Here is a 27987-nt window from a genome sequence, read left to right on the forward strand (position 1 = left end):
ATGTACTATCTACCATATATCACTAGACCGTAGCTACGCCAGCATTCTTTAGCAACCCCTTCAACTCCTCCTGCAACTCTGGACCCAGCAGCGCAAACGGTTTGCGGAGTCCCCCAGTCGCCTGCCCCGTCAGCTCAACACCTGTCTTCACTGCAGCGGCATAGTTATGCGACTCGAGAAACTTGCAGATCGGCCAGGCCTTGCTCCAGAGCTCCTTCCCTTTATCTAGATCCTTCTTTATAGAAACTGCCTCGTACAATTCCACCGCCAGCTCCGGGATGATATTCGCAGCACCCCACACACCACCCGGACAACCAGCGGCGAGCCCATAGAATGTAAGCGTATCCCAGCCGTTCAGCGCAGTGATCTGGTCAGAGAGTCCGAAGACCAGCTCTGTGAATGCTGGCGCATCACCAGACGTATCTTTGAGCCACCTGACCCCGACCCTACTCAGACCGGCAATCTCAGAGGGCGACAACTTAAGCCCCGATGCGGAGGGAATATTATAGTACATGATAGGTAGAGTGCTCTTCTCATGAATCTCGGCAAGCAACTCAGTGAGTTGCTGCAGGTTAACGGGGTCATAGAACGGCGGCACTACCATCACCGCCGCCGCGCCGACCTCTTTCGCGTGCACGGCGAGCTCGACTGCTTCAGAAGTCGAGGTTGCGCCTGTCCCTGCGACCACAGGGACGCGGCCGCCAGCGAACCGGACGCAGAGTTCGGTGAGCTGCTTGCGTTCGGAGAGCGAGAGGGTCGTGAATTCGCCGGTGGAGCCACCGGGGACGAGGCCGTGGATCCCGGCGTCGAGCATGTGCTTGATATGTAATTCTAGTCTGGCTTCGTCGATGGCGGTTTTGTCGTCAGTGAAGGGGGTTACGAGGGCGACAAGGATACCGTTTAGATTGAGGTCGGACATTGTCGTATATGGGAAAGATATATCAATGCAGATGAGAACAATGGGTGTATCGCGATCAGTCGTAGAAACAGGAAGGTAGAGTCTTGGTCTTGGTGATAACAGGATAGACGAGATAGGGTAAATTAATCGTCTGGTAAACCTAGGTAGATATAAGCTAGGGCTCGACGGAAACGCCTTCCTACCCTGGTGGCTGGCTCCATACAGAAATACATAGGAACCACTTGCCTTTTTCTGGTCTTATCTAGCTGGCTAGATCTGAGATATTACTATGGGTTCTATTTTGACTACTTAGTGCTTGTCTGGCTTGAGCCTAGACAGCCTTAAATGTGGGCATGATGGGGTTTCCCTTTTTTCCACCTCTTCGTTAAATTCTTATTCAGCCTCAACTTTCATTGAGACCTACAACTATCTCTATGGCTTTGAGATCCACATTCTATTCAGGGGCAGAGGTTCCTTTAGACTCGTTCATCGCTTGATGTCCTGCAGCTGGTGAATCAAAATGCGTCCGGCCAACGTACACTGGTATAAAGTTATCCCACCAAGTCCCTCCAGAGAGCACTTGCCCGGATACAAAAATACATTCGCTGACTCATTAGCTGACTCTAGTACCTGACTGCAATAGCTGGACACTTGTTGGCGAATTGCGCGAGGAGGCCTTGAATACCTAGACGGGAAGGGTAAGCATCGACTCAATATAGGACAATCAGGTATGTAAACCGAAATAAGACTGTTTTCAGCTGTTCCTCTGAAAGGCAAAGTCAAATAGAAAACTTCCGCACCACCCTCATTCACAGCTGACTAGGGATGGTCTTTAGTTCCCTTCCCGATTTGTGCGGTTGCACCATGTTAGGCGTCTCATATCCACCGACGGTAGGTGTGCAATATCTCACAGGTTGCACAAGACTTGACAATCATGCAGAGCGGGCAAGTGGACGAATCTGTGGAGGCAGGGATCAGCATTAGGCGTTCTGTCATCCTATCAGGAGCCCACCACATGGACATTTTCGTCCTATAATCTCACACCTGCTAAGGGCTCCGAGGAGCCGCGGTTGGTGCTGATGACAATCATTCCCCCTCACTAAGATAGCCAATATCTTAGTTAAATACGAAAGGCTCAGAGTGCCAATAATCCTTTCTTCTGCAGGGAGTTGCTCGGTTTCGCATCTGATACCGGGCTCAGGGCTGAGGTACAAAAGGCGAAGCGCATCCTTTGTAAACCGTTCACCATCATTCTCACTACTGATACTATTAATCCTATCACTACCACTATTCTTGCTAGCTGATTACTCTTCAACGATGACCCAGTCCCAAGTCCACGAGAGCGGCGACTCTCCCGTCGCCTCGATCGAGGAGTTTACCACCACTCCCTTCGACTTTATCGTCTGCGGCGGTGGAACAGCTGGGCTGGCCATCGCCGCCCGTCTGAGCGAGATTTCGAATGTCAATGTCGGGATTGTAGAGGCAGGAAAATACCGCATCGGCGACCCGCTCATCGAGACGCCTGCGACGTTCATGCAGATGTTTGAGGACCCAGAGTACGATTGGTGTCTGTTTACAGCGCCACAGGAAGCGAACAACGGCAAGGTCCATCATATACCGCGCGGAAAAGTCCTCGGCGGATCCAGTGCAATCAATTACTTGATGTATGTACGGGGATCGCTGCAGGACTACGATGACTGGGCCGCGCTTGTCGGTGATGAGGGGTGGTCAGCTGCAAACATGAAGGCGTATATGCGCAAACATCAGGCTCGTAATACCTTTGCAAATCCATCCTATGAGATATCCCTAACACTCCCCTTCTTAGACCCTAGAACCGGTCAATCCAGAGTCCAAGGCGGCAGCATCTCCCATCGCCCCTGAGCACCACGGTACGACCGGCCCCATTCGAACGAGCTTCAATGAGTCAAACCTGCCCATCGAAACCGACTTTGTCAAGGCTTGCGCCGAGACGGCGAACTTGCCAAACATGCCTATTGACGCTTGGAGCGGAGACCATATCGGGTTCTACCATACCCTGGGCGCTGTCGCCCGTACGGGTCCGAACCGCGGCAAACGAAGCTACGCCGGGATCGAGTATTACGAAGCGAACAGGTTGCGGCCAAATCTCAAACTTCTCTGCGAAGCGCGTGTTAACAAAGTCATTCTCAACGGCACCAGGGCTACCGGTGTCAGTATAACATTCCGAGGTCAGGAGTACACCGTCTCCGCAAGTCGCGAGGTCATCGTTTCTGGCGGGACCATCCAGTCCCCTCAGATTCTCGAGCTATCCGGCATTGGCGACCCAGAAGTTCTCGCTGCCTCCGGCGTCCAGTGTCTGGTTGAGAACCGCGCTGTCGGTGCTAACGTACAGGACCACAGTGTCAGCCTGATAAGCTGGCAGATGCAACCCGGTGTGGTGACCAGCGACACACTGGGCCAGGTCCCTGAAGCCGCAGCTGCAGCACTGCATCAATACGCAGAATCCCGCACAGGTCCATTGAGCTCAATTGGGAGCACACAGGGTTTCATCCCCGTCAAGAGTATCCTCTCAGACGCCGAGCTCGCCGAGATCGTGCAGAGTATCCGTGATATCAAGCCGAGTAGTGCCTTCCATGAAAAGCAGCTGCAGCAAGTCATCGCTCATCTAGAAAGCGAGACCTCAGCGAACTTGCAGGTTGTCTTCCTTCCATGCAGTGTCCATGAGAATGGTGTTGAGCACCAGCGTGGCCTGTTCACGCCGCCGCCAGTAGGAGAGCCGGTTTGTGTCTCGGCCGCGCCGTGTCTGCAGTACCCGGTTTCACGGGGATCTATCCATATCAATAGCAACGGTATGTTCATCTCATATTTCCTTTTCTCACAGCGGCCGGGCTCCCTTGTCCTAGATCTGCTGCTAAACCTCACCATTGCAGATCCCTCGGTCCCGCCCACTATCCAACCAAACTACATCAGCCACTCCGCAGACGTCGCACTCCTGGCTGCGTTCCTTAGTTGGATAGACAGAGTTGGACACGCTGCACCTTTTGCATCCTCAGTCTCCCGCCGCATCTTGCCCAAATCGTCGCTTGACCTGCAAGATTCCGAACAGGCGAAGCGTGCCATCCACGACACCGTGATCGGTGAGTACCATATATGCGGCTCGGTCGCGATGGGGGATGCGCTGGACTCCAGGTTGCGAGTTAAAGGAGTAGAGGGTCTTCGCGTTGTAGATGCAAGCGTGTTTCCCAACAATGTGTCTGGTAATATAATGAGTAGTGTCTATGCGGTTGCGGAGAAGGGTGCGGATTTGGTGAAGGAGGATCACGGGCTGCTCTAGTTTGCGGCTTCTGGTGGCTTTGCATTGTGGCTCTGACTGCTCTATATCCTACGTCTAGTGCTACTGATCAGATATATAATCCTCCAGTACATATAATTATGACATCTCGCGTCCCTATCAGGCATCACAGCATATACCTAAACATCGGCGACCGATCTCCCATCTTCGCCATTTCATAGCTATCCCATTGCGATAGATCCATCGCCTCTCTCTTCTTATTGATCCGTTTGTACGAGAAGCGCAGAATAAGCACGGCGAGTAATCCCACAACACAGAAGCCAAGCTCGAGAGCGTGTCCGAGGGTATACTTTGGCGCATCTTGTTCACGATAGAAGTTTGAGGCCATTGCTGCACTCATTAGTCGATAATAAACCAAAAAGGGATTGTAGGAGCGTACCTCCAGCCATATTTCCCAGCCCGATATGTATAGCCATCCCGGCAGCGCGCTTGTAGTCGCCTGCCAAGTTGACGCTGATCCACGTGACATTTCCAGGAAAGGCTGGATAGATCCCTAAAACCAGGCAAACATTAGTTGAAGCTCACAATAAGCGCGATAAAGGTGAGGTGAGCACTTACCGACCACCGCAATAAAGACCCCAAAATACACCACGCCCGGCACGCCACGGTCCGAGGAGGCAAGGACAATCACAAACCCAATGGCGATCAGACTCATGAAGAACAATATAAACGGCGAGCGCTTCTTATACCGATCCGACAACCACGCACCGGCGACGGCAACGGCTGCGGCGGTAATATAGATGGGCACGGTGAGCAGCTGCGCTGTGGAAGAGGTATACCCCAGGTCGCGGATGATGGAGGGGAGGAAGAAGGAGATTCCGTAGAGAGGGCAAGTGATACCCCAGTACACTGCAGTTCCCTTTAGCAGCGGCAGAGGGAAGGGGAAACGGATTACATGGGAAGGGACGTACTGAATAGACCGACGTAGATCTGCCAATCGGTCAAAGCATCAAGGACGTATCTTGGGCGGAACTTCGCCTGTTCTTCGACTGCGTCTCCACCTGCGCTCAGGGTATCCTGTCCAGAATTCTGGGTCCGCAGCGCATGGATAACATATTTTCGCTCCTCCTCGGTCAAGAATGTCGCTGTCTCGGGGAAATCGTACATGGCAAACGGTGCGATGATGCCAACGAGGACCGTCAGGATCCCCTCGAGGATGAAGATCCACCGCCAACCGGCGTAGTTACCGACACCGTCCATTTTCTAGTGATGCCACATCTAGTAAGCGCAGGCCAATCATCAAACAGAAGGGGAAGAGGAGGGAAGGAGGGAGCGTACGGCTATCGCCCAAGCTAGAATCCCTGAGAACGCTCCGGCAACACTGGCGGCGCTGAAGAACATGGCCTGACGGTATTGGGCAAGGTGTCGCGGATACCAGAGGGTTATATAATAGGCGATTCCAGGATAGAGGCCGGCTTCTGCAACAAGCAAGCAAATCAATGCATTAGCACCGCTGAAGAGAAGAGGGATGTGTCGAATGGGGTAGGGACTACGTACCAGCAACACCGAGGAACAGCCGGGAAATCAACAGTCCATGGTAATCTTGCACGATTCCCATCAACGTCTAATGACTGTTTAAGCACTCCGGTCCCGATTCGGATAGTCACTGAACCCTACCATGACAATGCCCCAGGCCACCATGAGCAACGGCAAGAGCCTCGACGGCCTCAACTTCTTCAACAACAGGTTGCTCGGCAGTTCAAAGGCAACATAAGTAAAAAAGAACACCGTCACTGCATGACCAAATTATTAGCCCGGATCAATTGGCAACTTCCGACGGTTGCACCTACAGCACCAATTATATTCGGATCCCGACATATGGAGATCATCCAGCATCCCCTCAATCTTCGCATTGCCGATATTCCCACGGTCTAAGAAGGCAAGGAGGTAAAGCAGAGCAAGCATAGGGATGAGCCGCAGGTCCATTTTGCGCAGGACGCGCTTCTGCATGTCCGGCGGGAACACTTGATCGAGAGACGTGAGCCCGCCATGGTCATTGCCCTCAAGCGCAATCACGCTAGGCTTTTCGTATTCTAGGTCTGCGTCGGGGATAGCCATGGGTAGCTTGTGAGAATGGTGTTCTAGCTGGAATTACACTCAGGAGGCCAGCGTTGGCATTCTTAAAGAGAAGACCTTCAACCCCGCATTTTTTGCCCTAGAAGACTTCAGACCCTTCCCCAGATAGCGGAATGATACCCCGCAATGCCACCAAAATGCCGGCGAGGGGAAGCTTGCGTGCTCCATAGGGTATGGTTGGGCTTATTGGCCGGTTGGATGCCATCCAGATCCACTGAGAAGCATGCAAAGTTCGTGCCACTCCTTCGAGACTTCTATTCGTGGCCACGTCTACGTCCCGCTGCACTTGGACCAACAGATCAACGGCCGATAGAGTAGATTTGGATTTGTCAACATCGGACCATGTCCGGTGGTGGAGGCTTCTGTAGCCGATATTCCAGGCCGAGGCATTAAAGACCAGCAGATCATCGCCATATGGACTGTAGACGGGCTTAGACCTCTGACAGCAGCCAAGACGTTGCTTCATAGTGGGCCCAGTGACTCACCAATCACTTGAACAGGGATGAAGTACTCTATCCATTTCCTTCCCGTCTCCGCATTCTGGACAGGTGGTGTGGTTCTTTAGACGTTCCTCTACCACTCTTAATAATCAATATCAGTTAACGTTACCATCAACCTCAGCAACACCAAAGTCAAACAGACCAAGATGGCAACGGTCCACCCAAATGCTGAGAAACTCATATCGTTGGCGGAGGAGTTCTTTGCCGAAGTCGCCGATCTGTCTGTGCATCTCTCGTCTCTTCTCCTGTCTTTACTTCTTTTCGCTACAACCCGTATACTTCAGGCAGCCGTGCACCCGTATACCCGTACAGCCTGCTAATGCTATACATTGCTCTATTGTAGAACTCCCGGTCGCGCCCTTGAGGAATATCTGAATGAACACTACGGCCCCGGCAATAAATACTACGACACCTTCTGCTCGCTCATCCTCAGCGGTCTTCGCAACAACGAAGGCTGGGTCGCCACCGACGAGCTAGACGGCCCCAGATACAGGCGCAGCCGACTCTGCGATCCCAGCGAGCGTACGCGCTATTTCAGTATTACGACCGTCTACATGCAGAGTCAGGACGAGTATCGAGGGCAGTATCATCTGCATCCGTATGGGGAGATCAATTGCGTGGTGCAGGTCGATCGCACAGCTGAGTTGAAGGGGATGAATGGGTGGCAGGCGGCCGGGTGGACCTCGCCGGCGGCAGGAACGCACCACTATCCCGAAGTGAGAGGAGGTGCACTCGTTGCGCTGTTCTTCTTGCCGGCCGGGAGGATCTCGTATAAGGCGACTCCCGAGATGGCGCAGCCGCCGTATGTGTAGTCATATATAAAGGAAGGGGGGATCAGCAACAACAGATGGACAATGCCAAAAAGGAAAAAGGAATCGTCACAAAGACAACCATGATATTAAGGTTTCTAGTAGCCCGCGTACTTGCCCGATATGCGTATGAGATGTACATCCAGGTGGTATCATAAAGAATTGAAAACAAGGGCAGTTGCGCCAGGCACCAGCCATTTTATCGTATCTGAGCGTAAATTCATGCCAAAACAATCAAAAAAAATCATAACAAACCAGTTCACGAATGCGTGTACGGTGTGAACCATCCCCCCTTTTCCCACTGTCCCGGCTGATAAACAGCGCCGTTCCGTGCGCGTTCCTCGTGAATCCCAGCGAGGAGCGTATTCAACCGAACAAAGTTAATAGGCTTCATAATCCACCCATCGAAGCCTATATCCATGTACATTTGAACGTCCTTTTCAAGCAATGAAGCAGAGACGGCAAAAATGGGAATGTGAAGATTCGCGACTTCACTCTGACTCTCATGCTGGCGGATCCGTTTAGTGGACTCAATGCCATCGAGAATCGGCATCTGTCTACCGTAAGCAAGAATTACATTAAAAGACACCAAAGGCATTGACCACCTACCTGAATATCCATCAACACAACATCCCACTGCGTCGACTCTGCCGAGTATGCATTCGCACACTCCTCCCCATTCACCGTGCGTTGAACAGTGTGGCCGAGTTTTTCGAGTCGTTTCTCGATAATCTTCGCGTTGATCGGGTCGTCCTCAGCTACGAGAACCCGGAGGGGCCGCCGTTCGGGCGCACTAGGCCCAGAGCTGGGGCCTGACGGCCGTGAACGTGCCGTTTCGGATTGCTCATGAGAAGTAGATGCTGTCGATTCTCCGGTCTTTTTGGGTCGAGTCTGAGCTTCGCTTTCACCTGACGCTTGTTCACCAGCGCCATCAGCAGGGGCTGTATCCTCCGGTTCAGATTTTCGAGGCACGTCTGGGCGGGTTAGGCTGTCTTGGCTATTTCTTTTGGAACCAGTAGTGCTATCAACGAGGATCACATCATCCCCGGTCGAGAACGGGGCCGCAGAGTCCCCAGTGGCAACAGGACGGTGTTCCGCGGTTGGACTCTTGGTATCCGAGCCTTCGGGGATAGGGAACTGTAGCGAAATCTGGAACCGACTACCCTTCCCTTCTTCAGACCGCACAGTGAGTTGCCCGTGCATATTGCGCACGATTCGAGCCACCAACGCCAGGCCCAGGCCCAAAACAGCCTTATCCTTGCTAGCCTTAGCCTCTGGAGCGGATTCCTCCCCTTCTTCGCTCCCGCCATAATAATGCGAGTCGTCTTCTCCTGAGACCTGCTCCAGCTCACGGAACAATAGCTCAAGCGTGCTTGATGAGATACCGCGGCCTGTATCAAGGACCGCGATCTTGACCGTCGCCTTGTCGGTATCGCCCTCCCCAGGAGCGTGCCACACCTCGACAGTCACTCCACCGGACGAGGTGTTTTGAACCGCGTTGGAGATGAGGTTGCTGATCGACTGCCGGACACGCCGCTGATCTCCAATCACGGTCTCGGGAATCCCCGGTTGTGACAATACCTTGTAGTTCAAGCCCTTGCGTTTGGCTTCACTTTCAAACATGGCCGTTGCTTCGCTGAAAGTGGTGGGCAAATCAAAGGGCTCATCTTTGATGAGGCTCTGTCCCTTCTCGACGTTGGTAAGGTCGAGAAGGTCGTTGATAACATAGATCAGGGACTTGGATGCGGAGTAGGACTTGCTCAAGTGATCCCTTGTCTCGCCGTCCAGCGCACCTTCAAGCGCGATTTCTAGATAGTTGACAATGGCATTCAGAGGTGTGCGTACTTCGTGCGCAGAGTTTGCCAGGAGCAATTTGGTAAGGCTGGAGCTCTCCAAAGCGGCTTCCTGCTGCCGCCAGACTTTGATGAACTTGCCATACACCAGGCAGAGCACGGCAGCTGTGTCGACCTCAGATTCAGTCCAATCGCGGCACCGGTCCAGGACGGTTTCCCGCCATGTCTGAAAGCTCTTTCGGGGCTCAAGGTGGCCCTCGGTGAACTTGGCCTCGTTAGGATTGCCGCCCCATTTGACTTCGGTCAATTGACCGCGACGGAAGAAAACAATGAAGTCCAAACCGTCGGTCGACAGAGGCACATAAAGCAAACCTGAAATGTCCTTGAACCCGGGAGGATAATTGAGGTCCTGGAAGTCTTTGACGATATGGTTGGACGTCAGTACCGAATTGTATTTTCGGACCTTTAGGTACTCTAGCAAGGCCAACATCTCCTGAGACTGGGGTGACTTTGCCAGAATTTTTACCTCGCCGCGGATGCACAGCGCACCGTAGTCGGCATCCACCAGACGAAGCAAATCGTCAGATGAGGCAACAATGTATCCGGAGGGGTTTGCGTCGGTTGGTACTGTGTTGATAAGCTTGCGAGCCTGCAGGCGAGAAGCGTAAGATAAGCGTTCGATATTTCGAGAAACGGTGTCACCGATCAGACGACACATCTTCCGAATGGGAAATGACACTCGCATTCCTCTGGGTCCATACGAATGGCAGGAAATAAGGCCCCAAAGATCGTTCATACTGTTAATACTGATAGACATCGATGATCGAATTTGCATGTTAGCAAGGTATTTGATGTGGATAGGCGACATGGCACGGAGATAGGCGTGCGTCATGTCCAAAGGTGTTTCGAGGTCCTCAAGAGCTCGACAGACCAGCCGTGCCGTGACATGGTCCCGGTCGTAAAGTAGACGGACCTTGTTTATTCGATACAGATCTCGCGCTTGTTTAGGAATGTCGGCGGCCGGGAAATGCAGGCCCTTAAACAGATCTATGCTCATCGTCGGATCGACCAATTCCGAAACAACCTTGCCGTTGAATTCCGAGTCGAATTGGTATACCAGGATGCGGTGGAAACCAGTGAGCTCCTTCACTATCCCAGAGGTTGTATCCAACAGCGCCTCCATGTTGTCCGCACGAGCCAGCTGCTCTTGAATCTGACTGACGATGCTGAAGACCTCCATTGCGGCTGCTTCACCTTTCCGGCGACGAGCGCGACGCAGGACACGGAGTGGCTGATTTATAGTGATCGTACTCCCCGCCATCTGCTCAATTGTCGGAACCACATCGAGGGTGTTCGTGGGAACGGCCGGTGAAATATGGCCCGAGCTTGTCAGGGGATTGACATGATCGTCCTCCAACTCAAACTCGCAAATGACCAGGCCGTTAAGTGCAGGATTAGTGTGTATGGCGCACCAGACACGGATCGTACTGCCATTTGGCTGATTTACAGTGAGTATAAAAACCTCCGGGCCGTCCACCGAGGGATCATAACCTTCCTCCTTCACGAAGTCGACGTGGTCAAGAAAATTATCGGCCTGATCTTCTGGGAAGATATCGCATAAGGTCGGTAGGGAAAAGAGATCGTTTGGAGAGTAGCCTAGGATGTCCTGAGAATTCTCGCTGACAATGCGAACCACCATCTGCTCGCCCGGCTCTTCCCGTACTGCTACCAGAGCACCGAAACTTTGAATGGCGCCGGGTATATGAATCGGCTCGTCTTCGCAGGCTTTGAAAGAGTCAACGGTCCTCCCAGTGATTACGGCATGACCGTCGTCGGTCACCACATGTCGAAATCGAGTGGTCATGAGCTCGTACGGTTCCTGCACCTGAGGGTGCGAATCCTCCGAGGAGGGAGTGAAGGTTGTGTGGTCATCACCCCTCCGCAGCCCTGTAGTGTTAGACGGCGGCCTTGCGGACGATGAGTCTGACATCCGCTGCGAAGATGGCGCCTCTGAACTCTCCGGTGACAACCCCGTCCCCCCGCTGTAGTCCGTCGAGTTTGCCCTGCTATCCGACCGCAGACGGGTCCATGTATGGCCGTCGATGATCGAAAACTGACGAGCGCCGCTGGTCGGAGAGAGCGGACTCTTCGATTTGTTCGAAGATGGTTCAGAGGTCGCGGGGGGTTCGAGCGAAACTAGCGATCGAATCGGATAGACTCGGTCATAGGCACCGAAGGATGGTGCGTCCTGGGAGGCAGAGTAACCGACGCCCGCGTCTGTTGATGGTGTTGAGGGATCGCGGCCAGGTGTTTCCCCGGGGGAGGGATCCCTCGGGGAGATGGAACGAGAGGGGAGCTCGGACATGCTCGACAAGGAAGAGCAAGAGGGCGCTCAGACAATATGCTGCATTAGGTTCCGCGATCTGAGGGTAGCGGCATTAAAGTCTGGAGAGGAGTGAAGAGAGGAAGCAGCAAGGCCAAAGTGCGGGCGCGGGCGAGCTCAAGGGTCACTGCGGGGCTCGTGGCGGGCGGGAGTAATAAATTCTAACCAAATCAAGCCGCACAGGGTATAGGCGAGACCGAGGAAGTTTTATCAGAAAATTGGAATTGGCATTTCTGGGCTCTCAAGGCAACAGAGTCCAGGCTGTCGTGCTAGTCGTGAGAGTACGTAGGAGGCTCAGAGGGGCGCTCGCTCGACCTGCCCAACTGCCTTCCAAGAGGCAGTCACGGGACCGCTGGACCCAGCTTACCAATCAGCGAGCCTGCTGAAGGCGATTCCAGGGTACCGCCGGGCCACCGCCAATGACCGCCCGCCAACTCCAAGATGGAGACAGCCGACCCAACTTGATCGCGATACCAGAAATCAACCCCTCGGATTCGTGCATCGAAAATCGAGATACCGAGGATATGGAGCTTGGGACAGTCGATATCTGGAGTCAAGAGTCGAGAAACATCGCTCGTAACCTTATTTAGAGTCGAGACTTTCGAAACTATCGACGTCATTCCTGGTACTCTCAAAGAATGCTTATCGAATCAGTGAGCCTGGCAGGACTGAGAAAATCCGAAGACAATCACATGAATCAACTGCAGCCTTCAAAGCTTGCGGGCCGTTGGCGGGTCCTCGCTTAAGAGGTACCACGACTTGGCTGACAGGGCTGGCATAGACAGGGCTCACAGTGGCAGTATTTACGTGGTTACACTGCGGAGTAGTACTCTGCCACTCTAGAGAGCAAGGAGAGCACGGGCACAGCTTGTCAAAACAACTGTGGACACCAATTAGCACGTCATCGAAAATTGAAGAACTGAGATATCATTGGCGGACACTGAAGAAGGACTGATAGCAGACTTCACAATTCTTCACAATTCCAAACATAGTCATGTAACACTGCGCCTATGTGTTGGTGATATCAGTATAGATTTTGGTTATTTGAATGGTATCTACAGTGAATGATTGTATTGCAGGTCTCGATCTCCTATCTATGATCTGCATAGGCGGTTTATAGTTTCTTATAGGCTCAAAAGAAGCTTCTCGATTAACATAGCTAGTTCAGTTCATTCAAATAGTTGTGACCTGTGATAATGGTCCTAACTGTTGAATAAGTAGATAAGCGAGCTGCTTATCGTGATTAGTAAGCAGAGGCCTCGATTAACATCCTCAGTTAAATCATGTGATCTCAGCGAGAAGTATGCCACTAAAGAGAAGATAATCATAGCACGCCAGGCCCTAAAATTGACCATATGGCCGCAGTATTCGATATTGCTGCTGAAGCCTAAATAATCCGGCCAATATTGCGCATTCGGCCGGCATGGTCAAATATGAGTCACTGATTATGGACACTAGCAGTATGGCTTTGATATTACTCCAATGATAATGCACTATCTCGTATAAGATGACACTAGGTAGTATGACAAGCTGTCGCGCTTGCCATTTTAGGTGCCCGACATCAATAAGTCGAGTTGACCTGGCCTGTGATTGTTTCACGCTGCTGTCGCATCAAAGATATATATCTCCCGTATCCCAGCGCTACGGCACCAAATTCGCTTCCAACATTTTCCCTAACACCACTCTGGCTCAGAAGTCGAGGCCGATATTGAAAACTTGAAATGTACAAGGTAAGACCGATGACATGGACATGATTCTAGTTACACAAACCCTGATGATGAACCCTACCTTTCACTCGCCGAAACGAAGCACCGGTATTGCTTAAGGCCGGTGTATATGTGTACCTCAAAGGCTTCTGAGAGTGCTCTACTTACCCAAGATATTTACTTGTTCTGTATTCCGTGGTAGGAGTTGAGCTAATTCTGGGTTTCCTGGTTGATTAGATATACATTGCCGCAACAACCAAGAGTGCTTGAGCTTTCACGCTGGGTGAGCTTCGTGGAATTGGCTGACTGGTGGACCTAAATGACTCGGAAATCCTCGTCTTAGGCCAGGGAATAGGTGCCAGTACAAATCGGTGTATGTTCTAAGCTACCTACTGATAAGGATCGGAGAAGCCGCCCTTGAATGGACCGTAATGTATTAGTAAAGCTCGCAATAAGACTCGCTCTAAACTTAGCAGACAACTTGAATATGTGAGCTGCTACTCGGCTATCTTTATCCTCCGCCCTCAGCCGCACTGGCGGGTTTCTCGAGCCCATGTTGGTTTTCCGTATAGGTACATGGACCACCACCCTACCCCGAAACCGGCATCCCCGCAACCCCCGTCGAAAATATCCGCACTATGAAAGAGGATAACCGCGGTCCAACACTGCTCGATTAATAGAGCGAATCAGAAATGCCTGATTGCGGTTAATACTGACAAATGGTGACCGTCCGCCGGTAGCCGAGCTCTGACGTATTCGAGTATGCCGAGAGTAGCCGCGCCTGCCCTGTCTCAAAAGTACTTAATCGCTCTCCTCCAATGCTGACCAGAGGAAGGAGGGGAAAAGAGTCCCTTTAAGATCGGTTTATGACTGAAACAGAACTGATAATCATGTTGCAGTTACTGTTACCTAGATCCTGGCCGGCTGCGCTGTTGGCTGCTGGCACCATCTTGGTATATACTCCAGTTTATATTACCCCGAGACAACTTGAGGAATATACCGCTGACTGAGTCGAACATACAGTCTTTCGTTTGGATCGCATATTACAGATTCATTCACCCGCTATCAAGGGTCCCTGGACCGTTTCTCGCCTCGGTCACGCCTCTCGTCCAGCTCTACCACGGCCTGAAAGGTGACCGACATCTATGGATCTACGAGCTGCACCAGCGCTACGGCGACCATGTCCGTCTGGCCCCGAACTTCGTCTCCATTAACAACGTGGAAGGACTCCACAAGATCTACGGTCATGGAAACAAGTTCCGCAAGGCGGACTTCTACAACGGCTTCCTGGCTATCCCGGGCGTCTACAACACGCACAATGCCATTGATAAGCTTGTCCATGGCAGGAAGCGGCGAGTACTGAGCCAGGCGTTCTCGGACACTGCACTCAAGGGGATGGAGGATGTCATGCTCCTTCATGTTCGCCAACTGTGTTCGATTCTAGGTCGAGAGCGACCAACTTCGCAGTCTGGGGACAAGGATGGAGCTACTTTTAACATGGCCAATTGGTTCGGGTACTTGACGTATGATGTTATGGGCGAGCTGTGCTTTGGAAAGAGTTTTGATATGCTTATTGACGGGGCGAAAAGAAGGATGATTCATCTGGTAGATCGTGCTGCGTATAGGCACTATGTCGTATGTTCTGCCCTCCCTTTGACGGAGTATCACTAACAAAACCAGTGCGGTCTTTGGATGCCTCTGCACCGCTGGCATCTCGATCAGATTTTCATCCGCCGTCTGACGAATGACCGGTGGAACTTCATCATGGAGTCTCGCCAGGAAGCCAACATTCGGGCCAAGGAAAGGACTTCGCTGGGGCAAGACGCAAAGAAGGATTTCTTCTACTACCTGCTCAACGCCCGCGATCCCGAGACCGGAAAAGGTCTCGCTACTCAGGAACTCTGGGGTGAAGCGAACGTTCTGATGATTGCCGGCAGTGATACCACCTCCACTAGTCTCTCTGCTGCCATCTTCTACCTGGTCCGGAACCCGCACGCTCTAGAGAAACTGAAAAACGAAGTCCGCTCTCACTTTAGCGACGTAGAGGAGATCGTGACCGGATCTAAGCTCAATCAGCTGACATACTTGAAAGCCTGCATTGACGAGGCTATGCGTCTCGCACCCGCAGTCCCAGGATCCATTCCACGCGAAGCATCGGACCCGGTTGTCACCGTGGATGGCCTCGTCCTCCCAGAAGGGACCGGCTGTGGTACTCCTCCGTACTGCATCCACAGACGTCCGGACTATTACCGAGAACCGCTGAGCTACTTGCCTGACCGCTGGATCGAAGGCTCTACCTGCAAGACCGCCGACGCAGCCTGGACCGTGACCCGAGAGGAGGTGGACTTGGCTAGGAAAGCGTTCTGCCCATTCAGCATTGGCCCTCGCGGGTGTATTGGGAAGAGTATGGCACTGATGGAGATGCGAGTCACCCTAGCCAGGCTTATGTACCTGTTCGACTTCGAACTGGCAGACGCTACGGGTGAGGATGAGAATGGGCATTTCAAAATGGTAGATCATTTTGTTGTTTCCAAGACTGGGCCTAATGTGATTGTAAGAAGAAGGCAGGCTTGATATTGTTATTTATGTTCATATGTATATGATTAATGCAATTTTGCAGCGGATCTTCGTTGTTCTCCTCACCCTAATATGTATGAAGCCACGCCAGCCTTTGACAACTGTCATGCATGACAACTTTGCTGCTCATCAAATTTACCTACTCTGTAACCACAGAATATCATCACTCGGTCACTCTGAGGCACAGCTATGTGATAGGTACTGAGATCCTAGTACCCGTCCAAGGCCGAACGAGCTCAAGACTCAAAACAACCTTGACCACCATCAAAGACTTGCTGCCCTTAAGCTTTAGGCCCATTGACCAACAAACATAAAATTCAGTGGCAGCTACGCCCACATCCGATGTCCCCGACGTACCTGCTACCCAGTGACTCTGCTACTAAAAGCGGTACTAGCACCGGCGCCTAGTGCGAGCGAGCTGAGGGAGCAGAAGCTACCTTCCAAAGTTGATGGCCAAAACAAACGGGCCTGTCTGTTCCAAGCTCACGCAAAAGAACTTAACGAGGCCAAATGGGACCCGCAACGCGGCTTCAGATCCACGTTCTACCGGCTCTTTTGCTAGCGAACCCGGCTGGAGAGTCGTGAATACGGTGAAAAGAAAAAGCCCCAGTAGCCAGTCGATATTCCGCAGAAAATCAATCAATGTCATTGGCGCCAGGCTTGAGGGGGCGTGGGTTTTACTTGTGGAGTCTCAATATGGAAGTCTAGCTGGAGAAGGGACTAGTGCAGGCTGTCCACCCTTTCCCGTATGCTCACGACCAATAGGCCCCTGGACGCCATATCTGGGAAGCGGAGGACGGAAGAGCTCTTCTGACCAGAAATGGCAAAGAGGCGGAGGGGATCCAGAAGACTAATGGTGATGATAATTATGAGGCTCCACGATGAGAAAATGATAGATTAGAAGGGTCCAGAAGCTCACGCTCCCATATGTTAGCTTGAACGAAGTATCCTTCAAGCAAGCTTTGTGTCTAGCTCAGAATGAAGAATATATTAGTTGAGTGGAATCGCATCTTAGAGTCAAGTCTCGAGACTGTTCAGTAATTACTTGCGGACAGAATCCCGTTAAGTGCTCACAAGATCATCACTGCGACTGCAGGCCTCAAGTGCGGACCGATTCTAAATCGCCCTCAGAACTAGCTGACAAGTTCGCGGACGGAGGCTGAGGGCAGACAAAAGATAACCTCCTCGACTCCGAGCGCGAATCGCGGCAATGCCTGCATTTGTCTCTCCCGAAGCCTCCGGCCCCAAGAGCTGAAGATTCTTCCCTACCCTCAATCTATCGCTTCAGACACAGCCAAATATCTGCTTACATGGGCTTGAATAGGGATTTTGGGACTTGCAAGAGTACTGGACTGTAGATGATAGTTGCAGACTAGACAAAAATGGGAAGAGAATTCAATGTCATCTTCCCATAATCCTCATTAACGGCTCACACACTAAAGTGACTGAGTCGTGCTAGTAGAACTGTGCCAAAGTACCCTGAAAGGCATGATCAACCGCCTCAGCCAGATCATTCTGGAAGTATCCCGGATAAATCTTGTCCCTGAGTGCAGCTTCGAACCGGTTCTTCTCGTTGTAAAGGTTACTAATCATTCCTTGCGCAACGTATCCAACGCCTGCGTCTCTGAAGACTTGTGCCTGCTCATATACCAGTTAGCCCATCATATACGTGAGAGACGAAACACAGAGGTGAAGCATGTGAACCTTATCGCGTCCGGCCGCGAGAGTTGCAAGTAACCGCGGATGAACCTCGTTGTATGCGTCCAGCGCACGCTGGCTATCCTCTGGAGAAAGGGGATCTAGTGCTGTAAGGGACTGACGCGCTGTTGTTGCAGCGGTGTGTGCGCTGTAGAGGCTGTTCGCAACGGGGAGAGCAAGCAAAACACCGCCGTTGTAGGCGTTGATGGACCGCTGCGCGCTGTCGATCCGGTCGTTTAGTTGCTGGAACTGAGCGAGAGCGGCATCTATGGGTGATTGCGCGATGGCGAGGGAGGGAAGGAGAGTATAAAGGATCAAGATGGCATTAAAGACCTTCATAATGAATTGTGTCCTATATTGAATGATAATAGAGAGGTTTTGTTGAGAGAAAGGACGGTTTAGCGGATCTATCAGGTTGGTTCAACTCAGCCGGAACTCAGGCAAGGACTTTATAGTGCCTGGCCCTATCAGCTCTTATTCTGAGTCTCACGAGGCTTTCTCACTTGTGCTGAAGCTATATCCGCCAGTACCTGTGATTTGACACCCGGCGCATCAGCAGACATAAAGTAAGAAGGCCGACCATCAGCAAAGGTAGACTAAACCTGCAAAGCCCAGCTGTCAATGGGTCATCCTCGAGTTCGTGTACGCTCGCTATTTCTGACGAGTCGAACGCTGCCGCTGCGAAGCCTCACGTAGGTCTCGCCAATTGTTGCAACTCGAAGCAAACACGAGAGCACCAATGACATTGTCCTGCGCTGCATGGTTCGCCGTGTTGCAATGCATGTTGCTGCAAACACGGCACAAAGCTTCTGCCACTGCATATAATCGAGCTGCAGGGTGAACGAACTCGTCACAGCAGCAGCAGTAGGAGGATTCTGGTGGCTAGCTGACCACAGACTACAGTTCCCTGTAACACAGAGCTTTTTGTACCCCGCAAAGGAAGTGTTTGGTCTTGTACAGAGACTAGGCTGCCTCGAATATTCAAAATAGGTCTTCGTCAATACAAGTTCTCTGGGGCATAGAGCTTCTATCTATCTGCAACAATCACTTGAAAGAGACAGCCATATAGCTTCCAGAATGGTAACATTCGTACAAAGCCATTTTCCTGCATCTGATTCCCAGGCATCGGATGGCGAACCCATCCTTCATCAACGCGTCTACCCAGATAGCGAAGGCCACGACCAGAACGGGGCTGAAGCTGGCAGTGGTGGTGCTGACACCAGTGGAAACACCGTGTCCTTCAACTCTGTCCAAGGATGCCCTCCAATTGCCATTGTAGGCATGGCGCTCCGGCTTCCCGGAGGTGTCAAGTCCCCCGATGAACTCTGGCAATTCCTAATCGAAAAACGAAATGGTGTTTGTGAGGTTCCCGGAACCCGCTATACTGTTGATTCTTTTTACAGTGAGACCATGGCCCGTTGTGTAAAAACGCGCCATGGGTACTACCTGCAAGACGACCCAGCCTGTTTCGACGCGGGCTTCTTCTCTATCAACTCACACGAAGCAGGGAGAATGGACCCACAGCAACGCCAGCTCCTTGAGGTAGTTTGGGAGTGCTTGGAGAGCGCTGGAGAGACGAATTGGCGCGGGAAAAACATCGGCTGCTATGTTGGTGTTTACGGCGAAGACTGGCTGGACCTGGCAAGCAAGGACCCGCAGCATACAGACCGATATCATATCCTTGGAACGGGGCAGTTTGCCTTGTCGAACCGGCTTTCTTATGAATATGACTTTCAGGGGCCTAGGTTAGCACCGCGCCCCCCCTTTTAATTCGAACTACACTGACGAATCAGCATGACCCTCCAAACCGGCTGCTCAGCGTCCTTGGTAGGTCTCCACGAGGCGTGCCAAGCGCTCTACTCACGAGACTGCTGCTCTGCCATCGTGGCGGGGACAAATTTGATGTTTGCACCGACAATGACGGCTACCATGTCTGATAACACTGTCATGTCTCCAACTGGAACTTGCCGCACGTTCGACGAGGCGGCGGATGGGTATGGGCGCGGCGAGGGCGTTAACGCCCTGTACGTGAAAAGACTCGAAGACGCCATTCGAGATAATGACCCTATCCGTGCAGTTATCCGAGCAACGTCAACCAACTGCGACGGTCACACCCCCAGCATCACAACTCCCGGGTCTCATTCCCAGGAAGCACTTGTAAGATGGGCTTATAAGAAGGCCGGTATTTCGGATATCACCCAGACAGGGTTTTTCGAGTGCCATGGAACCGGAACAGTAGCCGGGGACACGGCGGAAGCGTCAGTTGTCGCGAAATTGTTTGAAGGAAAAGGGATAATCATGGGAGCTGTAGGTCTATAGCGCGCGTCTATGATGCAGGCTAACGAACCAGGTAAAACCAAATGTTGGCCACGGAGAAGGAGCATCGGGAATCAGCAGCGTCATCAAAGGCGTTCTCGCACTGGAGCACAACACTATCCCCCCAAACGTCTTTTTCAAGACGCCAAACCCAAGAATACCATTCGAAGAAGGAAAGCTCCAGGTCCCAGTGGAGGTCATGCCATGGCCAAAAGACCGGCGTGAGAGGGTGAGCGTGAACTGTTTTGGCGTTGGAGGTGCGAACGCACACGCCATTCTTGATTCGATATCTTCAGTCTGCGGTGACAACTTTCGTCCTCTTATTGAAAACTGCGAAGATGACAGAGCGCGCCTCTTGGTCGTCTCGGCAAGGGGCGCAGAAAGTTTGAAACAGCGCATTCGAGCTGTAACAGACTATGCAAATAAGGACTTGTCCAAGCTCCGGGATCTCGCCTATACACTTGGCGAAAGGCGCGAGCATCTATCTCACCGAGCGTTTACAGTAGCCAATCCAAATGAGCTGCTAGACGAGCCGAACTTTCAGACTGGCCGTGACAAAGCTCCGGAGGTGACCTTTGTCTTCACCGGGCAAGGCGCTCAGTGGGCGGGCATGGGCAAGAATTTGCTAACCGCATTCCCAACCGCGCGAAAAGACATTCAGCATCTTGAAGAGGCTCTGGGCAGTCTCGCAGATGGCCCGTCCTGGTCGATTGAAGGTAAGACGCCGTGATCTGTTAGGTCCAAGCTAACGAGTGCAGAGGAATTGTCACGGACGGAAAAGAGCAGAATAAACGAAGCCGAACTCTCGCAGCCGCTCTGCACAGCGCTCCAAATTGTACTTGTCAACATCCTTTCTGCATGGGGAATAACTCCTTCATCTGTGGTCGGCCATTCGAGCGGCGAGATTGCCGCTGCATACGCATCTGGGGCCATCTCTGCGAGATCGGCCATCATCATCGCGTATTATAGAGGAAAGCTCGCGAAGGAGCTTGAAGGAAAAGGCGCCATGGCAGCGGTAGGGCTGTCAAAAGATCTTGTCGCGCCGTTTCTTGAGGAAAGCGTAGTCATTGCATGCGAGAACAGTCCACAAAGTGTCACGTTGTCTGGGGATAGTACTGCGGTTGATATAGTGGTGGATGCAATTAAGAGGGATCGTCCAGACATCCTCTGCAGAAGGCTGCCAGTGTCTACAGCCTACCACTCCAGTATGTTTATGTTCCAAGGGAAGACATCGCTAACGAACCAGATCATATGTGCAAGATAGGAGTACAGTACGCGTCATGCATCGAAGGAGCCATCGAGCACAAGGATAAGATGCTCCCGCTTTTCTCCAGCGTCACAACCAGTACAATCACAGAGCCGACAGCATTGGATGCTGCATACTGGCGTCGAAATCTGGAATCGCCTGTTTTGTTCTCTCCTGCGGTACGCAGTATACTCACGAAATCGAGGTGCCGGACTTTTATAGAGATCGGACCTCATTCTGCGCTGTCTGGGCCCCTGCAGCAGATCTTCCGTGCTGTAGAAACAAAGTCAGAGCTCTCGTATATCCCAACTCTGAATAGAAATGAGCCTGATAGTCACACTCAGTTATTAGTAACTGCAGGACTCGCGCACGCTGGCGGGATTGCTATCAATCTCAATATTATCAATGGCCCCGGCAACACTATATCAAACCTGCCTCCTTATCCCTGGCAACATAACACCCGTTACTGGCACGACAGCCGACTAACGCGCGAGTGGCGATTCCGACCTCATCTACACCATGAGCTCCTTGGCGCACGCAGCGTCGAGTCTTCAGAGCTCGAGCCCGCGTGGAGAAATCTGCTTCGTCTGGAGGACGTTCCGTGGGTCAGCGAGCACGCTTTGCAGGGAAATGTTATATTCCCGGCTGCTGGATATATCTCAATGGCGGGCGAGGCAGTATGCCAATTAATTCCCGAAGCGAGCGACTTCTCCATCAAAAATATGCTGATCAAGAACCCGCTTTTGATGAAAGAGTCGGCTGAGTACGAAATCATCACGACACTCAAGCCAGTCAAAATCACCGACCTTGTTGAGTCAGATTGGTACTCGTTCAGCATCGTCTCGTTCGATGGTGCTTCCTGGACGAAACACTGCCATGGCCAGGTGCGCGCGGGATCCGACTACCCTCCAAAAGGACGAAAGATCAAACAATACGCTCGCGTCCTTGACGTAGGCACTTGCTACCGTTTCGTCGAGAGACTCGGGTTTGCATATGGCCCTCTCTTTCGACGGTTTACATGCATCTCTTCAGATCCAAATGATCGAAAAGCCTCAGCTAGGCTGCGCGACCTCGGACGAACCCGGTATCCGCTTCACCCCGCCATAATTGACCACCTGCTCCAAGCTTTCCCAATGGCCATAGCTCAAGGGTTATCCCGACGGTTCCAGATCATTGTCCCTGCGGCAATTGGACATATCTATGTGCGACGGGCCGACGTTCCAGAAAGCGAAATGTCGCTGGAAGCATTGATGGCCGAGACCGGCTTCGGGACATGGATGGGTCATGGTATCATGATGGCTGGCGACGGGAATGATGCTGTGCCTGTCCTGTCGATGACGGATGTTGCCGGGTTCCCTGCGTCCGGGACGGGAGACACTGCTTCCATACCGCTGGGGTCACAGATTCGGTGGGCTCCGGATATTGATTTCGTAGAGGCGTCTAGCTTGCTGCTACCTGCTGAGCCGAGCGATGAGTATGTGAGCATGATGCGGGCATGTGATGCTTTGAGTATCCTGTATATCCTTGAAACGGCGAGGAAGCTGGAGAGTGTCACCGAGGACCCGGAAGTCCCTCATCTCAAGGATTGGAAGGCATGGATTACCTCAACGGCTAATAGATTTGGTCAGCAGACGGATGGATATGCTTTGGATACAGGAGCCTCCAATTGGGCCCAGCTGAGCTCGGATGAACGCCAGAGCCTCATGAAGGTTCTGTCCTCAGAGGTCCAACACGCAAATGAGGATCAAAGTGGTGAAGTTCCAGCCCCGTTGTCATGTCTCCGCTACGTTTACAACAATGTCGAGAATCTCTTAACCTCAACGACCCTGTCCGACGAAACTCGAAGCCAAATCGAGCAGTATGGCGCATACCTCCATTCCCAGCACGAGCGGAGCTGGGGCCACTTTTTGACTTTATTGGGCCATACAAACCCAGCGATGCGCATCATCGAGGTAGGAGGCAGTGCTGGGAGTGTCACAAGGAGTATCCTGAAGCACTTGACGTCACCGGAAACTGTGAGGCTATACTCAGCGTATACATTTACGGATGCATCCGCGGAGAATGTTGAAGCTGCGAGAAAGGCGTTTGCGGAGGAAGAAATTGACTTTAAACTGCTTGCCATCGAGAAGGATCTAGGAGAGCAGGGTTTTGAGAAACATAGTTTTGATTTAGTTATTGCATCTAATGTCGGTAGTTGCTGTCCCTGCCCGGTCTTCAGGTAACGGCGTAACCAAACTGATAATCAGCAGGTTCTCAGAGGCAGAAGGGGCCAGCTGGAGACATCGCTCAGGAATATTCGGGAGTTGCTGGCGCCGCGCGGTAGATTAATGCTCAACGAGCTGGATGAAGGTAAGTCGAGACCTTCAATTGTCTGCACCGCTGGCGCTGATATGATCAGGACATCTTCCTACAGCCTTCGTCATGGTAGGTCCAAGCAAATCGTGAATATTAGTCCCTTACTCATAAACCAGGGGCTTCTGCCAATTTGGAACAGGAATAAAGACGTGATCCCAGTACATATAACGAGAGAAGAGATTGATGCAGCCCTTCGCTCTACCGGGTTCTCTGGAATTGAAGCCATACGCAGGGATATAGAATCACCAGACAGCGTATCGCTAAGTATCTTGTCGAGCCTTAACGCAGAGATCCCAAAAAAAACCATAACGTTATTAGTAAAGGCGGCGATCACCTATTCCGAGTCCTGGGTTGAACTGCTAAAGGGGACGCTGGAACAGCAAGGATACGAAGTATGCATCTGCGATTTGCAAGCTGGTCTTCCAGTTGAAGGGGAGTACTTGACCATCTCTCTTCTTGATATGGATGGTCCATACCTCCATGACCTGTCTGAAGCTGGATTTACTTCCTTGCAGGGCCTCTTGGCAGATATTAAGCAACCGATTCTGTGGGTTACGGGGATGTCGCAGTTCCGGTGCGAAAACCCACGTTACGGCTTAGTTTTCGGGTTTGCACGGACTATGAGACACGAGAAAGACGCTGACTTCAGCATCTTCGAAACTGATACTTTCGGTGCCGAGTCAGTGAAATCACTTGTGTCTGTGGTCGAAAAGCTTCTGTGGTCCAGGGCAGATGCAGAAACAGACCCGGAGTATGAATTCGCCCTATACCAGGGCACGATCTACGTCGGCCGTTGTCACTGGGTCTGCCTGGCAGACCATATTGATAGTAACTCCTCAATGAACCTCCCTAGACAACTGGATATCGAATCACTAGGTTCAATTGATACACTTCGCTGGGCACCGTTCGAGGGCCCGCCGTTGGAGGAAGGCCAGGTCGAAATTGAGATGAAGTATATCGGCTTGAATTTCCGGGTTCGACACCTGCACTTTCGTGTCAGTACATTATTAACGGATGATATGATAGGACATTCTTGTATCGCTTGGCCTCTTCGGCGAACCCAATGAGTTCGGTCTCGAAGGAAGCGGGATCGTTCGAAGGGTAGCACCGGGTGCAATACGAGACCTGAAGCCCGGCGATAGAGTCGCCCTGTTGACGACGGGGACTTTTCGAACGCGCTTCGTCGTGCACTCGCGGTATTGCCTTCGGATTCCGGATCACATCTCGCTTGAGGGAGCGGCGACGATGCCATCAGTCTACATCACGGCTGCGTACTGCCTGATTCATCTTGCGCGGTTGCAAAAGGGCGAGGTACGGCTGCCTGCGTGTGGATCTAGAGTGATCTTCTGAAACTAACTCTCTCAGTCCGTACTGATCCATTCAGCTTGCGGAGGCGTCGGTCTCGCGGCTATCCGCGTCTGTGAGTATGTTGGGGCAAAGGTATGACTCCGTTTCCCTGAACCGGCAAGGCAGCTAATAGCTCAGATCTACGCCACGGTCGGCAGCGACGAGAAAGTCCAGTATCTCATCGATCGCTTCGGCATACCAAGGAGCCGCATCTTCAATTCCCGGACCCCAGACTTCCTCCACGACGTGATGCGCGAGACAAACGGTCGCGGCGTGAACGTCGTGCTGAATTCACTGACTGGTGCTCTTCTCCACGCATCCTGGGACTGTCTCGCTTCGTTTGGTCGAATGATTGAGCTGGGCAAGCGGGACTTCCTGAGTAACGGGCAGCTCAATATGGGGCCTTTTATCAAGAATCGCTCATATATGGGATTCGATCTGACGCAGTTTGGAAAGGAAGCTTATCATACCTATGAGTCGTACGTACAGTCCGATCAGATTCTCGAGCTTTCTTCTAACGGTTTCACCGGACAGAATGCACACCCAGTTCGAGACACTCACAGCAGAGAACGAGCTAGTTCCCATTCGCCCAGTGAGAGTGTACGAGGCTACAGACGTTATAGATGCCTTCAGGTACATGCAACAGGGCGTCCATATGGGTAAGATTCTGATTAGAGTGCCCGAAAACCCCTCTAGCCTCTCTGTCTCTCCAGGGAATTCGCCATTCTCTCTTCGTCCAGACGCCTCGTACCTGCTTGTTGGTGGGCTAGGCGGACTGGGCCGCTCAGTATCGACATGGATGGTGGAAAAGGGCGCTCGGCATTTGGTGTATTTATCACGCTCCGCTGGTCTCTCTGAAAAGGATCAGGCTTTTGTCCGTGAGCTCGAAGCGCAGGGGTGCCAGGCAATCTGTGTTCCCGGTGACGTGTCGGCCATTGCAGACGTGGAAGCTGCAATATCTAAGTCTTCGCAACCTCTTGGTGGCGTGGTGCAGATGGCAGGGTTTCTCCAGGTACTACGCTGAACTGGTCCATATCAATGGCTCTGAGACTAATGAGTTCAGGACGCAATGTTCGACAAAATGAAATATTCAGAATGGGAGTCCTGCGTTGCCTCAAAGGTCCAGGGAACTTGGAACCTCCACGAGACAACCTCTTCCAGCGCCCTCGATTTCTTCATTGTCGTCGGGTCGGTTGCCGGCATCTGCGGAAACCCAGGCCAAGCCAATTATGCCGCGGCCAACACGTTCCTGGACTCCTTCGTCCAGTATCGGCGAGATCTCGGTCTTCCAGCGGCGGTAATTGATCTGGGCGCCATCGATGAAGTTGGCATGATGGCTGCTAATCAAGAGGCAATGCAACGTGCGCAAGCGGCGTCAGTCTGCTTCCCAAGCGAGCAACAGTTGATTGAGGGGCTCAAACTCGCCTTATCACAATGCGCAGTTCCCCCTTCATCAAAATCACTTCTCTCTACCTCGTGCATCGTCGGCCTCTCAAATACAAAACCGCTCTCGAACCCGAGCGTCCGGCCGTACTGGGTGCGCGATGTCCGGTTTGCCATCTACAAGAACCTCGAGTCAAGAAGCACCGAGGCAGTCCAGGGAGGTCAAAGCAACGAACTCCGCACTCTCCTCCGGCGCGTTGAGCAGAACCCCTCGCTGTTGAACGACCCGGAATCGGAAGAGATCGTGCGCCGCGAGATTGGCAACCAGGTGACGCAGCGGATGCCGCAGGCGGAGAACATGGATGAAGACGAGATTGCGAATATCACGATTGACTCATTGATGGCGATTGAGATAAGGGGATGGGCGAGACGGAACCTAGGGCTAGAGATTACGCTTGTACAGATTGCAAAGGCGAAGACTGTGGGAGGGTTGACGAGGGCGGCCGTCGATCATCTGAAAGCCAAGTATGGGATGAAAAGAGAGGACAATGAGAACGAGGCTAGAATTGGAGATAGAGACGGAGAGGATTAGGGGTCTAGTGCAGTAAGGGTTTGTGGTTGAGGGAAAGTAGAGAGTAAAAAAGCATAAAAATATTTAATTGTGAGAGGTCCTGCCCGGGATCGAACCGGGATTACCAGATGTGACTCGGATAGATATCAGAGTCTGATGTCATAACCATTAGACCACAAGACCTATTTATTGATTTACTGCAATGTACTAAAATATATAGCTTAATCATATTTTCTACCACAGACTCATGGGTGAGGGTAGTCGAGGAGTAAAAGTTGGTCTCAACTACATGGGGAGTCGGTGGGCCCTCAAATTAGTGCTAGGCACAGGTCACTACTCGATAACTCCCGGTTCTCTTGTAGGTAGCAACCATCTGGGCCCTTAATCCAGTTCTTTGGTACGATTAGTACATGTTTCCCGTCAACTGCGATGGAAAATCTGCGCGCTCCACTCCTGGTCTTCCACCCAGAATAGGGATCTGTAGTCCAAGCTTCGCATAAGGACAAGTCAGTGAGACAATTGCTTCAGACTCTACCGAATGCTCTCTCCTTGAGAAATTGGGAAGTTGAGAAATAACTTCACCGCCGCAAATGATGTTGCAGATCCTTGGAAAGAGAAAGGATGGTAAAGCACTGGAGATCAAATCTCGGCCGAATATAAAGAAAAGCAATTTATAGAAAGTGTATTATACTAGAGAAGTGATTTTCCTTTGCTGGTTTGCAGAAATGGCGTGATGGGTTCCCATGATAGAGTGATTTTGTATGCCCAGTGCGTGATCGCAACCCATGGAGCTGGCGTAGATCACCTCGGCTGCTCTGTTCAGATCGCAATTTGTCCGTCCTCTATTCTAAATCTGAGCAGAATCCTTACTTTTGAGGCCACCTAATTAGTTGAGACCAGCTGCCAGGTGCGCTCGGCCGAGTTGCAGTGCAGTGCACCATCTCGTCCATCACGCCATCCCGGCCCACTTTGATGCTATACAAGTACAAATACCGGCG

At 52.0% G+C, this 27987-nt stretch overlaps 8 protein-coding genes across 8 annotated transcripts, besides 1 other annotated feature; 4 read left to right on the forward strand and 4 right to left on the reverse strand.

Moving 5' to 3' along the window:
* Positions 1-27987: part of a sequence feature (contig 1.168 1..229305(-1)) that runs on past both edges of the window.
* Positions 23-919, reverse strand: ANIA_09012 (dihydrodipicolinate synthase family protein; the record flags this gene model as incomplete). The annotated part of the gene is made up of 1 exon (XM_677189.1): positions 23-919. One exon carries the CDS (start codon positions 917-919, stop codon positions 23-25), a length of 897 nt encoding a protein of 298 aa, XP_682281.1.
* ANIA_09011 (GMC family oxidoreductase) lies at positions 2216-4211 on the forward strand (the record flags this gene model as incomplete). The annotated part of the gene is made up of 3 exons (XM_677188.1): positions 2216-2669; positions 2731-3726; positions 3808-4211. The coding sequence occupies 3 exons, from the start codon at positions 2216-2218 to the stop codon at positions 4209-4211; spliced, it is 1854 nt and encodes a 617-aa protein (XP_682280.1).
* Positions 4336-6287, reverse strand: ANIA_09010 (uncharacterized protein; the record flags this gene model as incomplete). Its single annotated transcript, XM_677187.1, has 8 exons — positions 4336-4559; positions 4609-4722; positions 4788-5078; positions 5141-5432; positions 5508-5647; positions 5727-5793; positions 5847-5962; positions 6020-6287. The coding sequence occupies 8 exons, from the start codon at positions 6285-6287 to the stop codon at positions 4336-4338; spliced, it is 1512 nt and encodes a 503-aa protein (XP_682279.1).
* ANIA_09009 (DUF4863 family protein) lies at positions 6952-7617 on the forward strand (the record flags this gene model as incomplete). Its single annotated transcript, XM_677186.1, has 2 exons — positions 6952-7025; positions 7149-7617. 2 exons carry the CDS (start codon positions 6952-6954, stop codon positions 7615-7617), a joined length of 543 nt encoding a protein of 180 aa, XP_682278.1.
* fphA lies at positions 7684-11772 on the reverse strand (the record flags this gene model as incomplete). The annotated part of the gene is made up of 2 exons (XM_677185.2): positions 7684-8167; positions 8224-11772. The coding sequence occupies 2 exons, from the start codon at positions 11770-11772 to the stop codon at positions 7874-7876; spliced, it is 3843 nt and encodes a 1280-aa protein (XP_682277.1). The 3' UTR covers positions 7684-7873.
* Positions 14334-16253, forward strand: ANIA_09007 (protein CYP548D1; the record flags this gene model as incomplete). The annotated part of the gene is made up of 4 exons (XM_677184.2): positions 14334-14449; positions 14520-15131; positions 15177-16049; positions 16230-16253. The coding sequence occupies exons 1-4, from the start codon at positions 14363-14365 to the stop codon at positions 16251-16253; spliced, it is 1596 nt and encodes a 531-aa protein (XP_682276.2). The 5' UTR covers positions 14334-14362.
* Positions 17529-18110, reverse strand: ANIA_09006 (cell wall mannoprotein 1 family protein; the record flags this gene model as incomplete). The annotated part of the gene is made up of 2 exons (XM_677183.1): positions 17529-17711; positions 17778-18110. 2 exons carry the CDS (start codon positions 18108-18110, stop codon positions 17529-17531), a joined length of 516 nt encoding a protein of 171 aa, XP_682275.1.
* ANIA_09005 (type I polyketide synthase) lies at positions 18849-27010 on the forward strand (the record flags this gene model as incomplete). The annotated part of the gene is made up of 13 exons (XM_677182.1): positions 18849-19516; positions 19565-20078; positions 20122-20803; positions 20846-21292; positions 21685-23519; positions 23583-23682; positions 23732-23757; positions 23805-24683; positions 24715-24999; positions 25073-25108; positions 25162-25514; positions 25570-26047; positions 26099-27010. 13 exons carry the CDS (start codon positions 18849-18851, stop codon positions 27008-27010), a joined length of 7215 nt encoding a protein of 2404 aa, XP_682274.1.

This window comes from Aspergillus nidulans, chromosome VII (assembly GCF_000011425.1).
Source record: "Aspergillus nidulans FGSC A4 chromosome VII".
In the NCBI taxonomy this organism is placed as follows: domain Eukaryota; kingdom Fungi; phylum Ascomycota; class Eurotiomycetes; order Eurotiales; family Aspergillaceae; genus Aspergillus; species Aspergillus nidulans.